At 42.1% G+C, this 16,575-nt stretch overlaps 2 protein-coding genes across 4 annotated transcripts in view; one reads left to right on the top strand and one right to left on the bottom strand.

The window, feature by feature from the left end:
- The window catches only part of LOC114653191 (metalloreductase STEAP1-like), a 41,445-nt gene extending 40,822 nt beyond the window's left edge, over window positions 1-623 (bottom strand). The window contains exon 1 of the mRNA XM_028803372.2: window positions 500-623. The gene's annotated coding sequence lies outside the window, so the exon portion shown is untranslated. The remainder of the gene's footprint in view (window positions 1-499) is intronic.
- Window positions 624-2,330: 1,707 nt separating this feature from the next.
- LOC127528441 (uncharacterized) overlaps window positions 2,331-16,575 on the top strand; it is a 32,880-nt gene continuing 18,635 nt past the window's right edge. The window contains exon 1 of one of the 3 annotated variants that reach the window (XM_051929313.1): window positions 2,331-2,513. In XM_051929313.1, coding sequence (XP_051785273.1) covers window positions 2,407-2,513 — 107 coding nt within the window. In that variant the 5' untranslated portion in view covers window positions 2,331-2,406. Of the gene's footprint in view, window positions 2,514-2,863; window positions 3,015-4,359; window positions 4,655-16,575 lie in introns of those variants that run through there. The other 2 variants (XM_051929315.1, XM_051929314.1) reach the window with 2 other exon arrangements.

Here is a 16,575-nt window from a genome sequence, read left to right as displayed (position 1 = left end):
GGGTAATCCTTGTACTTATAATGAGTTGGTGACCGTTAAAGCAGTCGAACGGAGTGGATTGGTTGGAGAAAGAGAATCGAGGGACGACAAATCGTACGGACAGCCCCGGACAAAAGCCGTTCGGCTGGTTGGAGCAAACGACGGTGAAAAACGAAAAAAAAGTGCGCAAAAATAACAAGAATAATCCAAAAAGCCGGTTAGACAGTAAGAGAGATAGAGAAACTCACCCTGACGTCGCACGCCGTGCTCGTGCTCGGCCACTCCTGCCCTCTGAGAAGCTCGTGCTCGGACCCGCCGGCCTGCAGGCTTGAATGGAGGAGGACTCAGCCTGCATACCTGAGGAGCGCGAGGATTCGGAGCACCAGGGAGCGCCATCGGTCACAGGTTATACATAAAGTAAAAGAAAAAATCGGCCAAACGAGGTCTACACACTCCACTTTCTAATCCATTTCGCACGCGCTAAACGGACCTGGCTCGCTGTCCAGACTTGGTGCCGTACCTGTGGCTGATGCTGCCTGCCAGGACAGACTTTAGTGCCAGCAAAACCAAACTCAGGGCCAGGCTGGGTGTGGTGTTTGTTGAATGGCGAGTGCTCACACTTATTGAAAGTTAGTAGACGTTTACTGTACACCCCAAAAAAAAAATCAATCTGCACAGCCATCCAAACCTTCCTTAATACCGCCCTCCTACTTTCATAAGTACAGTGGCTGTCAAAGTACACAAACAACAGAGCCCAGTCATCGATCTATAGTGAAATCGACAGAAAGCACCATGGCCATTCCATGTCAGGGCAACCTGAAACTCACACCCACTAACAGGGGTCACCAGCTAATCCAACCTGCACAACCCACGAGAGGGCAAGCTCTAAAATATCAGCACCTGGACAAAGAGACCATGTGGCAGTGGGACTAATCACTGTGTCACCATGTCACTATAATCATTACAGAGGACGCCCCAGTCCAGGATTGGTTCATGACATAGTATGGTAATGGCAAAGGGGTAGGGGTCTGCTCCCCAGGGTCCTCATCTTTAAGGAAGTAACTTTACAATACAGTCAAGGAGCAGCTCAAGGGATCCATTAATTGATTTGTTTTCTATAGCACACCGTGCATTTTATAAACCTGCTTATGCCAACTGAGGGTGGCTGAGCTAGAGAAAGGCCATTTTAGCAAATGATTGATAGAGAGACATGAAAGGACCTATATGATAGATAGATAGATAGATAGATAGATAGATAGATAGATAGATAGATAGATAGATAGATAGATAGATAGATAGATAGATAGATAGATAGATAGATAGATAGATAGATAGATAGATAGATAGATAGATAGATAGATAGATAATGAAAGGCGCTATAAGATAGATAGATAGATAGATAGATAGATAGATAGATAGATAGATAGATAGATAGATAGATAGATAGATAGATAGATAGATAGATAATGAAAGGCGCTATAAGATAGATAGATAGATAGATAGATAGATAGATAGATAGATAGATAGATAGATAGATAGATAGATAGATAGAGAAAGGCGCTATAAGATATATAGATAGATAGATAGATAGATAGATAGATAGATAGATAGATAGATAGATAGATAGATAGATAGATAGATAGATAGATAGATAGATAATGAAAGGCGCTATAAGATAGATAGATAGATAGATAGATAGATAGATAGATAGATAGATAGATAGATAGATAGATAGATAGATAGATAGAAAATGAAAGGCGCTATAAGATAGATAGATAGATAGATAGATAGATAGATAGATAGATAGATAGATAGATAGATAGATAGATAGATAGATAGATAGATAGATAGATAGAGAAAGGCGCTATAAGATATATAGATAGATAGATAGATAGATAGATAGATAGATAGATAGATAGATAGATAGATAGATAGATAGATAGATAGATAGATAGATAGATAGATAGATAGATAGATAATGAAAGGCGCTATAAGATAGATAGATAGATAGATAGATAGATAGATAGATAGATAGATAGATAGATAGATAGATAGATAGATAGATAGATAGTGTCTATCTATCTTAGTTACCCCCTGGGAAATGTCTTTTTACAGGAGCTCAATAAAGAAATATATAAGTAAATAATTATTGTTTTATGACAATCAACAAAGCCCCTCTCAAACTTTTCTCAAACTTAGCTATTCATCAGAATAGCTAAGAAGAAGCCAAACTTCTCGCTTGGCTTTAGAGGGTCTTTGATTTTTTCGAGTTGTTAATTATTCACTCCAGCGTGTTCCAGATCACTGGGGACTTTAAACCTGCCTTCACGTCAACTGCAATGTGAAAAGTGCAGTAAGCAGATCGTGGAATGGCGATCGCACGTCTTCAGTTCAAATCCTTGGCGCCTGCCTACAGAGTCGTCATATATGGAGTCACTCGTGAGGTCCTCTGCTCCTTCTCGACCACTCGGGCTTGGTGATGCGATCAAATCTCAATGCAGACTTTTCTCCTGTGTAGCCCCCTGGCTGGTTGAGTGAGTTGCCCACCTCCATTGTAATCGCCGAGTTCCCCCAGTGTGTGTGTGTGTGTGTGTTTGGGGGGGACTTTCGAAGACCCCTTTGTTTTCTGAATTTCTCTGATTTGATTGCGTCTTCTTACAAAGGAATTCCTGACGTCTATTCTCTGTGGTCTAGTCTAATCTAGTCTAGTCTCTGCTGGCTCTTCACTGATCAATTCTGTCACCTTCTCCTGTCACATTTGTTCCCAAACCGTCCCCAGACAGATGTTTACTGGATTATGTTGAACTTCTTTGTAAGTCGTTTTGGATAAAAGCCTCCGCTAAGTCAATAAAAGGCCATGGAAATGCTAAGGCTGAAGATCCTGGTGCCTGGTAAGCGGAAATTCAAACACACAGTTTGTGGATATCGAAGTCTTGGGTGGAAGAGCACCATACAGTAGGTGAGGCTACGGGACCTTGACGACTGAAGCTCCATCTGCCTGGTGGGCACACCATGCCTGACAATTCAGTGAGTCAGTGAGTGAGATTTTCTACACCCGCTTTATATAAAAAATGAGGAATCCTATCAACTTTTAACTGAATAATTTCGCGAATTTTCAAGCAAACTATGGTTATAATTAGATAGATGATTCATCCGTCCATCCATTTTCCAACCCGTTGACTCTGAACACAGCGTCACGGGGGTCTGCTGGAGCCAATCCCAGCCAACACAGGGCACAAGGCAGGAACCAATCCCGGGCAGGGTGCCAACCCACCGCAGTAGATGATTAATATTTTGTATAAATATTTATGATGATAAAAGGAAGCAGATATGAAATTTAAGAAAAAAATACTATTACTAGGGCGGCACGGTGGCGCAGTGGGTAGCGCTGCTGCCTCGCAGTTGGGAGATCTGGGGACCTGGGTTTGCTTCCTGGGTCCTCTCTGCATGGAGTTTGCATGTTCTCCCCGTGTCTGCGTGGGTTTCCTCCAGGCGCTCCGGTTTCCTCCCACAGTCCAAAGACATGCAGGTTAGGTGGATTGGCGATTGTAAATTGGCCCTAGTGTGTGGGTGTGTTTGTGTGTGTCCTGCGGTGGGTTGGCACCCTGCCTGGGATTGTTTCCTGCCTTGTGCGCTGGGATTGGCTCCAGCAGACCCCCGTGACACTGTGTTCGGATTCAGTGGGTTGGAAAATGGATGGATGGATTTTTTTGTATCATATCAAATATAAATGTGTACACGATATTAAAAACTGTATTCAATTTAGCGCATATTCTTTTAATAACTATTATTTATTTTATTTTAATTTATACATCTCCTGTTTAACAATAACGTGTAAACACTGAACATGCTATGTATATAAATATAAAGATGTAATGGGAACAATAAGCTGCTACGTCCCCGTCATGTTCCTGGTAATATATTTAATTTTATGATTTTTTATTATTATATCCGCCATCGTTATCGTAATTAAATGTCGCTAAATGCAGTTTTATCAATAGCAATTTACTGCAACAAATATTATATAATAACAATAACACTTTTTCTATGTTTGCACGTAATCTCGGTAATGTAATCATGAAAAAATTCCACCACCGTTTTCGACCTCTCTAAGTGCGAAAATATAATTTTAATACAAAGTTTGAATATAAATTGAGAAAAATTATTGTGTATCGATATTATCAATTAGTTATAAAGGGAAACAAAGAGATATAATATTTGAGAAATACTGCGCATATTTCCTCCATCTCAGCATACGAGAAAGTTGGGGCACTCTGATTTTTTTATTTCACTTTCGGCTCCATAAACGACTTTTCCGAAAGCAGCCGTCACCGTCGTGTTTCGCTTTCTTCATTTGAAGACCGCCAAACCGCGCACCGGTGCGGATCTGGCGATTGACCCGAGGACTGCCGTGCAAATTGCTCTCACGCCGCTCCACTTATGGTGGACTCGAGCAGGTCCTGTGATCGCGCTGGAGATCACGCAATGCGCTCCGTTTCCTCCATTTAAAAGGCGCCCTCCCTTCTCAGTCGACCCACCGGATTCTGAGTGCGCTGAAGCCGCTCATTCGAGATCTAGCGGAGGACATGGAGCTCAAGTGGGGCGCTATAATCGCCTACGGGCTTTTCGCTTGTGCCGCGGCGGGACCGCTTCACGCCCAGTGCAAAGTGGACTGGTATGGACGCGTTCATTTCCTCTCTTTAATAGAATAATTCAGCAGTTGTTGTATTGTAATTGTGAGGAAGATCGTCCCTCAAATGTTAGTCTTTCCTTCTCATCTGAACCGGCACAGGGTTACAGCTAAGGGCGCATGATCGAGCAAAGCTGGGCGGGATGGACTGGGGAGGCACGGTGGCGCAGTAAGATGACCAAGGCTCGCGTCCCGGGTCCTCCTTACGCATGGAGGTATTCTTTGGACAAAATTAAATACATAAAAATATCCATATGCAAATAAATACAAGCAAAAGTATTGTGAATAACAACATCATGAAATGTTAGTATACATAGAACGTGTCACGAAAAATACTTTTTGTTGCTTATCTCTTTATGAAATTAATAGCACGTTCTCTGCAGAAGAGGTCAAATGTAATGAATTATTATTATTATTATTATCCACCTGACGCTAAGCACGTGTGTGTGTGTGTGTTTGTCTTGGTGGGCAGCCAGTAATCTTGCTTGCTGCTGGAAGAGGTGTTGGTGAGGGCAGCAGGGGGCACTTACCCTGTGGTCTGAAAGTGCATGTCAATGCCCCAGCTCAGTGAGGAGGACACAGTGCTGTAATAATGCCGCCGTCCTTCAGATAAGACATATAAGTGAGGTCCTGACTCTCTGTGGTCATAAAAAATCCCTGGGCATCCTTTGTAGTGTGTATCCTGGTGTCCTGGCTAAATGGCCCACCATGGCCTGGTCATTCTGCCCCCTAATCATCCCCTGTCTCCAGTTGGCTATCTCTCTCTTGCCACTTCACCACCTAACAGCTCATGTGTGGTGAGTGTACTGGTGCAAAAATGGCTGTCATCGCATCATCCAGGTGGATGTTACACATTGGAGGTGGCTGAAGTGGCTCCACACTCAGTGTGTAAAATGCTTTGAGTAGCGAGAAATGTGCTATTGAAATGTTCACACAACCAACCTGTGTCTAGGAGACCAGGGTTCACCTTTCATATCTAGCTCTCTGTTAATCATATAGTGCCTTTCATTATCTATCTATCTATCTATCTATCTATCTATCTATCTATCTATCTATCTATCTATCTATCTATCTATCTATCTATCTATCTATCTATCTATCTATCTAATAGTGCCTTTCATTATCTATCTATCATATAGTTCCTTTCATGTCTCTCTGTCAATCATTTGCTAAAATGGCCTTTCTCTAGCTCAGCCACCCTCAGTTGGCATAAGCAGGTTTATAAAATGCACGGTGTGCTATAGAAAACAAATCAATTAATGGATCCCTTGAGCTGCTCCTTGACTGTATTGTAAAGTTACTTCCTTAAAGATGAGGACCCTGGGGAGCAGACCCCTACCCCTTTGCAATTACCATACTATGTCATGAACCAACCCTGGACTGGGCTCTCCTCTGTAATGATTATAGTGACATGGTGACACAGTGATTAGTCCCACTGCCACATGGTCTCTTTGTCCAGGTGCTGATATTTTAGAGCTTGCCCCCTCGTAGGTTGTGCAGGTTGGATTAGCTGGTGACCCCTGTTTGTGGGTGTGAGTTTCAGGTTGCCCTGACATGGAATGGCCATCTGTCTGGTGCTTTCTGTCGATTTCACTATATATCGATGACTGGGCTCTGTGTTGTTTGTGTACTTTGACAGCCACTGTACTTATGAAAGTAGGAGGGCGGTATTAAGGAAGGTTTGGATGGCTGTGCAGATTGATTTTTTTTTGGGTGTACAGTAAACGTCAACTAACTTTCAATAAGTGTGAGCACTCGCCATTTCAACAAACACCACACCCAGCCTGGCCCTGAGTTTGGTTTTTGCTGGCTCTAAAGTCTGTCCTGGCAGGCAGCATCAGCCACAGGTTACGGCACCAAGTCTGGACAGCGAGACAGGTCCGTTTAGCGCGTGCGAAATGGATTAGAAAGTGGAGTGTGTAGACCTCGTTTGGCCGATTTTTTCTTTTAGTTTATGTATAACCTGTGACCGATGGCGCTCCCTGCTATAAAATATACTGTATATATATATAGTATATATAATGGGGCGGCACGGTGGCGCAGTGGGTAGCGCTGCTGCCTCGCAGTTGGGAGATCTGGGGACCTGGGTTCGCTTCCTGGGTCCCTCCCTGTGTGGAGTTTTCATGTTTCTCCCCGTGGTCTGCGTGGGTTTCCTCCGGGCGCTCCGGGTTTCCTCCCACAGTCCAAAGACATGCAGGTTAGGTGGATTGGCGATTCTAAATTGTCCCTAGTGTGTGCTTGGTGTGTGGGTGTGTTTGTATGTGTCCTGCGGTGGTTGGCACCCTGCCCGGGATTGGTTCCTGCCTTGTGCCCTGTGTTGGCTGGGATTGGCTCCAGCAGACCCCCCGTGACCCTGTGTTTGATTCAGCGGGTTGGAAAATGGATGGATGGATGGATATATATATATATATATATATATATATATATATATATATTTATATATATATATATGGTTGAAATAGTTTACTGTCAAATAAATGCAAAGAGTACGCAACACGTGTTTCGCCCTCATTCTGGGCTCATCAGGCGAGCCCAGAATGATGGAGAAACACGTGTCGTGTACTCTTTGCATTTATATGACAGTAAACTATTTCAACCATTCTATGATCTGCTCTTCACAAACTGAGGGCACCGTGGCGGAAGATCGCTGGCCAACCACAAGCGTTACCTGATAGGTAACCACCCATACAATCAGATTGTGACACAGACTTCGAATGCCGTGAATATATATATATATATATATATATATATATATATATAGAGAGAGAGAGAGAGAGAGAGAGAGAGAGAGAGAGATAATAAAGGCAGACTATACAATCGTGATTTACCGATCGAATTAGATTCAATAAATTACAGAGGTGCAATACATAATTAATTGAACGTAATGTTTAAACGTACAATCGAGGGTCTTAACATGTCCACAGGGTCCGCCGAGGGTCTTGAGAGTGATGATTCTAAAATGGACAGGTGGGCTTCAACAGCCTCACACACTTGGGCGTCCTTCCAAAGAGAAAACAGGCGGGAAAGAGCTGCGTTCAAACGCGGGTGAAAACATAAATAAGCGGATTGGCACTTTCGACATAAAGCGGACATAATAAGCAGCACCAGCTTTAATGACAGCCTACGATCCAGATCAAAAAAGCACAACATTAATTAAGAGCTATTCGAGGAGACCGCTTATTATAAAAAAAATCTTTCTGATTTACTGAATGAATAGGCGGCTATTTTGAGGTTGCCTGGTATTGACATGCCAGATAAATGTTACGGAAATGACTGATTTAAAGATAGGGGGCCATCGTGGCCACCTGATGTGTGGTTTTCTTTCTTTAAATGTGTGTAAAGCTGTTTTAAGCTGCACGTTTCCATGATAAATGTAAGGTTACTCCTCAATTGTCATGCAGGACCACACTGAGAGGATCAGTTTACCTCCCCCCCCCCCCCCCCCCCCCCCCCCCCCCCCCCCCCCCCCCAAAAAAAGGACGAGCACACCTGTGACATTCTTGAAGTGCTTTGCTAAATGAACATGTTGCAATTTTCTCTTCCTCCATTAAAGTGTTAAAAAACAGTAATAAAAGGGCTCAGAAATGGCGGATGTGCGGGCGGTGAAAGACGCCTCTCCGCCCGCCAGCCAGACGTGACTCCCAGCGGTTCTTTCAGAAGCCAATCCAGGCAGCACCGAACGCAAAGCAGACCAGTGGTCATCTATAACAGCAGGAGATTTCCAGGTGGGCCATGTCCAGATGCTGTGAACCCGCTTTTAAATTCTCATAAATAAAGGGCACACGCGTTTAGTAAATTCGTGGAAAGGCGACCCCTTCCCAAGTTTTACATATCCCGCATTGCAGAAATCCATTCTCGGGGAAAAGGAGGGGATCCCTCAATAACGCTGCGCGAGGGACGTTGAAACAATTCAGTCAGTCGTTTAAATAACCCGCTCAATCCCTTAAAAGGTTGAGAAACTCCCGTTTAGCTGTCATTGAGGCGCGGCGCTTCGCGTGACCACACAATTCACCTAAGTTATCGTCATTTTAGCGGCGTTGTGACTTAGCGCCACCTTGAGGGCGGCACTGTCATGACATTTTTTTTTGAAAAGTTATAAAACAAAAAAAAAATGTGAACGCTACGGACTGCATAAACATCCAGTGCCTCATTTATATACTAACTTAAAAAAAAACGCGACAAATACCAGAACAGTGCAAGAGAAAAGTCGTGAAGGTGGACAAAAGAGGACGAGATGTGCGGAGTTTTAAACACGAGCTTTAATGTAAGCCCCATTTGAGAGATGCTGGAGCTAAATCTTTAACAATAAATATATTCAAAATCTCCTGTTGTTATCGTGTTGCCGTTTTGATAATTTCATTTCACTTTGTCACGTCTTTGTCTCCTACGCCGTGCCAGGTTAAGTGGTATTATTATTCCAGTTGTTGTTGCTTAGATTATCATGTATGCTGTAACATATAATTTGTTTTTAACACCTCTCAATTTATGACGGGCAGTGCCCTTACACATTGCATGGTATTCTTAGGACACGGAGAGACACGCGCCCCTGGTCTGCACCCACACTCTGATAAATAAAAGTGCCGGAGCGACACCATAGGGCAACCAGTTTGGGTTCTTTAAAGAAACAGTCACAGGAAGGTTTGATTTCTTTTTTTTAATTTACTTTATTAATCCCTTTATATCTTACTTTAGATCAGTAACAGGCTTCACATAGATAGATAGATAGATAGATAGATAGATAGATAGATAGATAGATAGATAGATAGATAGATAGATAGATAGATAGATAGATAGATAGATAGATAGATAGATAGATAGATAGATAAGGAAATGAACTATATAATAGATAAGAAAGACACTATATAATAGATAGATAGATAAGAAAATGCACTATATAATAGATAAGAAAATGAACTATATAATAGATAAGAAAGACACTATATAATAGATAGATAGATTAGATAAAGAAAGGCACTATATAATAGATAGATAGATAAGAAAATGCACTATATAATAGATAAGAAAGGCACTATATAATAGATAGATAGATAAGGAAATGCACTATATAATAGATAAGAAAATGAACTATATAATAGATAAGAAAGACACTATATAATAGATTAGATAAAGAAAGGCACTATATAATAGATAGATAGATAAGAAAATGCACTATATAATAGATAAGAAAATGCACTATATAATAGATAAGAAAATGAACTATATAATAGATAAGAAAGACACTATATAATAGATAGATAGATTAGATAAAGAAAGGCACTATATAATAGATAGATAGATAAGAAAATGCACTATATAATAGATAAGAAAATGAACTATATAATAGATAGATAATTAGATAGATAGATAGATAGATAGATAGTAGTGTCCACACAGAGACATTTGGCATTTTAAAGAAGTTCTTTAAAAGAACTTTGCTTGCCAACCGCCAGGCTGGCACTACACGCTAGCCACTTTGTGTTTCTGCCACTCGCATGTGGGGAAGCAGATGTACAATTTAAACAGATTTTTATTTTCATGGGAATTGGTACATATGCATAATAGAACTATTTTATATTACAGTGAGTAATTAACCATAGTAGAAAATAGTAAAATGTAATAAATTGAAAGAATATTATGTTTCATGTTGCGTTACAGTTATTTGTTGCATTATATGTTTTCGTTGTCTTTGGCTTTGAAATTAACACGCAAATACTTTTTAAACTTACACTTTTACTGTAAAACTTCAGCAAAGACAATATTTGGAATTAACATTTCCTCAATATTGCATTGAATTTTGATTCTGTGTTTGGACTTACATCGTGATAACACAACATATAACTGCCCGTGAGTGAATTTCATTTCTTTCTCTCTAATAAATAAACCAACTTTTTCGAATGTTTGTCCCTGTGATTTGTTAATTGTCATATACGATGCATCCTTCTTTCAACAGTAATTTGGGTGGTGTTAATGGTTGTAGATATTCTTTGTGATATTGTAAGTTGATGTTTTCATCTTCCACACCATCACCACCAACTGTTTCAGCAGAGTCTACTGATACGCATTTAACCAATTTGACGTGTCACCGATTGACAATTCACCTAATGGTAGTCATGGTGTTGTCTAGCCTGTAGAGGTCTGTGTGTCCCTCCATGGATATGCCTCCCCAGATATACCATCACTGACCCCCCACCAAACCGGTCCTGCTAAATGATGTTACTGGCACCATAACATTCTCCACGGCTTCTCCAGACCCTTTCACATCTGCCACATGTGCTCAGGGTGAACCTGCTCTCATCTGTGAAAAGCACAGGGTGCCAGTGGTGGACCTGCCAATTCTGGTATTCTATGGCAAATGCCAATCGAGCTCCACGGTGCCCACTAGAGGATATTGTGCCCTCAGGGCACCCTCATGAAGTCTGTTTCTGATTGTTTGAGATGTCAGAGACATTCACACCAGTGGCCGGCCTGCCTGCTGGAGGTCATGTTGTAGGCTCTGGCAGTGCTCATCCTGTTGTTCCTTGCCAAAGAAGCAGATATCGGTGAGTCCAGCTGATGGGTTAAGGACCTTCTACGAGGGGCACTGTCCAGCTCTCCTAGAGGAACTGCCTGTCAGTCTCCTGGAATCTCCTCCATGCCCTTGAGACTGTGCTGGGAGACACAGAAAACCTTCTGGCAATGACATGTATTGATATGCATCCTAGAGAAGATGGACTACTTGTGCCAGCTCTGTAGGGTCCAGGTACGGCCTCATACTACCAGTAGTGACACTGACCGTAGCCAAATGCAAAATGAGTGACAAAACAGATGACGAGGGAATATTGTCAGTGGCCTCCCTCTACCTGTTAAACCATTCATTCCTGTTTTGGGGGTCATCTCATTGTGGCCCCTTACCAGTAGATCGTGGACGGGTGGAAGGAACACTTGGTGCTCGTACAAAATGCTGGGGTGCCAACCAGGTGTCCCCTTTTAATCCTTCGGAAAATGAAGTACGCAGGTGCTCAGTAATAAACATAAATTGCTTCTTTGGCGGAAGTAATGGAAAATATTTGAGTCATTTGAGAATTAAGGAGCTCCACTCCCTCCCTTTTGTAGCGCCTGTCAGAAGAGATGTGGTCATTTGCTGTCAGAGTGCACCTTTCCTGTGTTAAGGAAGAACAAAAGAGACAAACCTGTTATCTGCAGCGCCCCCTCTCACTCCGGTGGAGTATTACAAACCTTGGATTAGTCCTTGAGGTGTTCCTCAGACAAGCACTCATAACAATATATATAGAGAGAGTGGGCTTAGGGAATTAGGCCCCCCAGGTTGCTGTGGTTGCCATGCTGCCCTGCAGCAATCCGACATGCCTCAGCAACCGGGGCTGGGGGCTGCCCTCTAGCCTCCTGGGGGAGATAATGCCTTGAGCCTGCCTTTCTTCTGAGTACTTCTGGTGAAAGTAGGAACTATGAGTTCCATTCCATCAGTAGGGACTACAAATCCCAGCATGCCCTGTGGGTGTCTGTGTGGGAATCCCAACCCAGGGATGCTGCCATCTGGTATATTGAGGGAGAAATTGATCAGCAGTGTTCATCTCCTCTAATCCTTCCATTGTATCTTTGTTCAGCTCAGGTCGGGATGCCAGTACATGTGTGCCAGACATTACAATATCTCTATCTATTATAAAAAATATCTTGGGAGGGAGACAAAGAAGACGAGACATGATCTTCTCAGAAGACATTTTGACATCTCGCAAGACAAAAGGACAGCTGCTGTACAGGCTTTTAAATGATCGATGTGCAGCACAACAAGCAGAATACGCAGCTCAACAGCAGCAGCAACTGATCCGACCGCATCTCCTTAGCGTGCATTCAGCACCCCGATTCGCAACGTGAGTGGCATTATATGTCCTGTGAGAAAGAGATTTAACTATGCCCAGGCCCGGAAATAAAGGACAAAGAGTAGATGACAAAGTAGAATGTCGTAAAGAATTCAAAAATGTTGGCGTGATACACATGCAGAGCTGGTAAGAGATAATGAAAGTACAAAATATCCAAAGTCTCCAAAAAAGGATAGTAAAGATCGCATTAGCGCAAACAAACGGAAAATATTACTCGGTGAAATAACGGAACAGTGAAACGAGATCAAATATATTGTTCGGATTTAAACTTTAAGTCGGAGACTTGTATAGCGTCTAATTCATGTTGCCAGCGAGAATTAAAAGAACCCAAAAACGTTGTTGTGGTATGAAGTCCTCGAGACGGAGACGTTTAACATGAGATCCTTTCAAGTCACGCCTTACTTACAACTATTTTCAGACAAGACCACCATCATCTAACCTCTCAGTGGTGTGAATGACTTTGGCAGACACACTTCCTCCACTCTCAGCTCTTATAAATTTTATCAGGAAAATAATTTTACACGTTCTAGATGACATGTCTACGACAAAGCGAAAAAAAAAAGAGCATGGACAAACATTCAAGAAACTAGTTTTATTTATTAGAGAGAATGAAACGATATTCACTCACGGGCAGTTATACGTTGTGTTGTCACAATGTCAGTCCAAATTGAATCACAATTCAATGCAATCTTAAAGAAAAGTTAATTCCAAAGATTGTTTTTACAAAAGTTTTAAAGTAAAAGTGAAAAGAATGCATATGTAACAATTCCCATGAAAATAACAATCTCTTTAAATTGTATATCCAGTAAACCAAACACGGGGGTAGGTGAGTGAATATATATAGTGAGTATATAAATATAAAAGTCAATGTGTATATGTATGTATGTATGTTCCAGCAACACTTCCGAACAGCTGGAGCGATTTTCATGAAACTTGGTACACGTTTCTCATTGGTCAACTAACAATACTGTAGGATGAAATCAACCCTAACCCACCCCCTTCTGGGTAGGATGAGGGGTAATCTTATGGTCTTGTATGCACGTTATCATCCAGTTGACACTCTGAACAACCACCAGAGGGCGAACTGGAGGTGACTACCAGCATTCTTTATGTTTGAGTAGCTCCTGGTGCTTTTGAAATTAAATAGAGTTGTCCGGTCCTGAGCGTCAACTGGATGATAACCTACATGCAAGACCACAAGACAAGCACATTAGTGAGTCTTTAGTGTTTGTTCATTTATTTTTATTTTTAAAGTTGTGGGGTTTTTTTTAATTATGTCTTTCTCAAACAATTAAAAAAAAAACACAATTTTTTTCCTGGGCACTGCTGGGTATTTCAGCTAGTATGTATATATATATATATATATATATATATATATATATATATATATATATATATATATATATATATATATTGTGATGGATACCTGGGTGTCAGTAAGCCCAGACCCCGACATAAACACACAATCACAGCCCCAGGTTCAAATAAAGCTTGTTTCCCTGCAGTGCCCTCTTGTGGCACCCCGTGAACCCAACAAGGGCTGCCCTGCCGGACCACATTTCCTGACATGCTCTGCTAACTTCACACTGGGCACCGAGAACCAGGGCTGCTGCCATCTGGTGTGCTATGGGGAATAAAAACACCCAGCGATATCTTTCCTTTTAAATTGGCTGTCTGTCCACCTTTTCCGGTCCTTCCTTCCGGGGTTTTGTTCTGTCTGGGATGCCCGTCCAGCCCTCGTGGCATCAGCAATATATATAATACATTTAATTTATATAGCGCCTTTGCCATGCTCAAGGCACTTTACAGAGTTTAAGAAAGAATGGCAGGGTATACAGTATATAGCATTGTACAAACCAGATAAATAAATAAAGAAGAGTAAGACAGTAAGTTCAGAGAACAGCCTAACAGACAACATAATTGGTGGTCTCGCACACACACACACACACACATACATTCAGGGTACATGAGCATCTTGACATGGAGGTAAACTGAGAGAAGGGTAATAAAGTCAAGTAGAGCTAAAAGCCGAACTGAACAGATGAGTTTTGAGTTGTTTTTTAAAAGAATTCATGGAGTCCGCTGACCTGATTAATTTTGGTAGGTCATTCCAGAGTCTGGGCGCTATAGATAGATAGATAGATAGATAGATAGATAGATAGATAGATAGATAGATAGATACTTTATTAATCCCAATGGGAAATTCACATTCTTCAGCAGCAGCATACTGATACAATAAATAATATTAAATTAAAGATTGATAATAATGCAGGTGAAAAACAGACAGTAACTTTGTATAATGTTAAATGTTAACATTTACCCCCCGGGTGGAACTAAAGAGTCGCATAGTTTGGGGGAGGAACGATCTCCTCAGTCTGTCAGTGGAGCAGGACGGTGACAGCAGTCTGTCGCTGAAGCTGCTCCTCTGTCTGGAGATGACATTGTTTAGTGGATGCAGTGGATTCTCCATAATTGATAGGAGCCTGCTGAGCGCCCATCGCTCTGCCACAGATGTTAAACTGTCCAGCTCCATGCCAACAATAGAGCTTGCCTTCCTTACCAGTTTGTCCAGGCGTGAGGCGTCTTTCCTCTTAATGCTGCCTCCCCAGCACACCACCGCGTAGAAGAAGGCGCTCGCCACAACTGTCTGATAGAACATCTGCAGCATCTTATTGCAGATGTTGAAGGACGCCAGCCTTCTAAGGTAGTATAACCGGCTATATACAGCTGAAGGCCCTGCTGTCACCCATGGAGTGTAGATTAGTGTGGGGCACAACAAGATTACCAGAATCAGAGGACCTTAGTGGGTGGACAGACACATAGTGATGGAGAAGGTCACTGATGTAGGTCATATATATACTGTATATGTTGGTTTGTTTTTTGGCTGGCAGGAGTACATATAAAAATCACTTTGTAATAGATATAATATGTAACAGGTAGGTTGTAAATAACACTCTATAATAGATACACACACACTGTAGATTGACATGAAGGGCACTATATTATATTTTAGGTAGATATAAAATTTGTGAAACAGTAGACAGATGTAGAGGCCACTGTGTAATAGAAGCTAGGAAGAGCAATATGAAAAGCACTATTAAGAGATGGACACTGTGGCAAAGGCGCTATATAGGTGTCGACCGACACAGACTGACAATGGAGGCACATGTAAAATAAACAAAAAGACTTTTAATTTCTCTTTACCTGTGGGGCACGTCTTCCCCGTAATCCCCACAGGCACAACACAGTCCCAAAACCCCCCCAAAGTAAAGCACACTAACACACACTCTTCCTTTCCACCACTCCTCCCAGGGCAGCTTCATCGTCCTCCTCTTCCTCCCGACTCTGGCCCTTGAGTAGTGGCTGCAGGCTCCTTTTTTAGCTCTCCCAGAAGTGCTCCAGGTGGTAATTGGCCTAATTATTCTGCACTTCCGGGTGTGGCTGCCTTCCAGCCCACGGAGGCTCGTCAAGCCGTGCAGCTCCTCCGGGTGGTGGCCACGGAGCCCAACAGGTCTGAGTCCTGAAGTCCCACACCTGTGGCGGCGATGTAACCCAGGAGGGCTGCCACCACACGTAGAGTGCATCCCATGGCTTCTCCCCTGGATCAAGTATTGAAGGGGCGTCCCAGCCAGGCATGGATCCCGGCCGTCCCTCACAACACATATGAAAGGCACTATATAAGAGACAGATTAACATAAAGAGAACTACATAACTGTATAACAGATTGATATGAAATGTGCTACACAGTAGACAGATACATAGAAAGTGTAAATAATAAACGGATATTGAGATAAAGAGACCAAAGAGACAGATTAAGGGTTGAGGAACCGTCCCCATATACTGTCGATGAAACAGAATATTTGCTGCTTCTTTTACAGGATTAGAATTAGAATTCAGTGTAAGAATTAGCATACACATTTGGCAAAAACATTGGAAAGGCGGCTGATTTTTTATGGCAGATGGACCGAAAATTCGAGTAGAGGTGAAATGATGTGAACGGGATGGGACGGAGAATGATGTCATCAGAGGGCG

The sequence above is a fragment of the Erpetoichthys calabaricus genome, chromosome 6 (assembly GCF_900747795.2).
Source record: "Erpetoichthys calabaricus chromosome 6, fErpCal1.3, whole genome shotgun sequence".
Classification (NCBI taxonomy): domain Eukaryota; kingdom Metazoa; phylum Chordata; class Cladistia; order Polypteriformes; family Polypteridae; genus Erpetoichthys; species Erpetoichthys calabaricus.
This window is presented reverse-complemented; position numbering and strand designations above follow the sequence as displayed.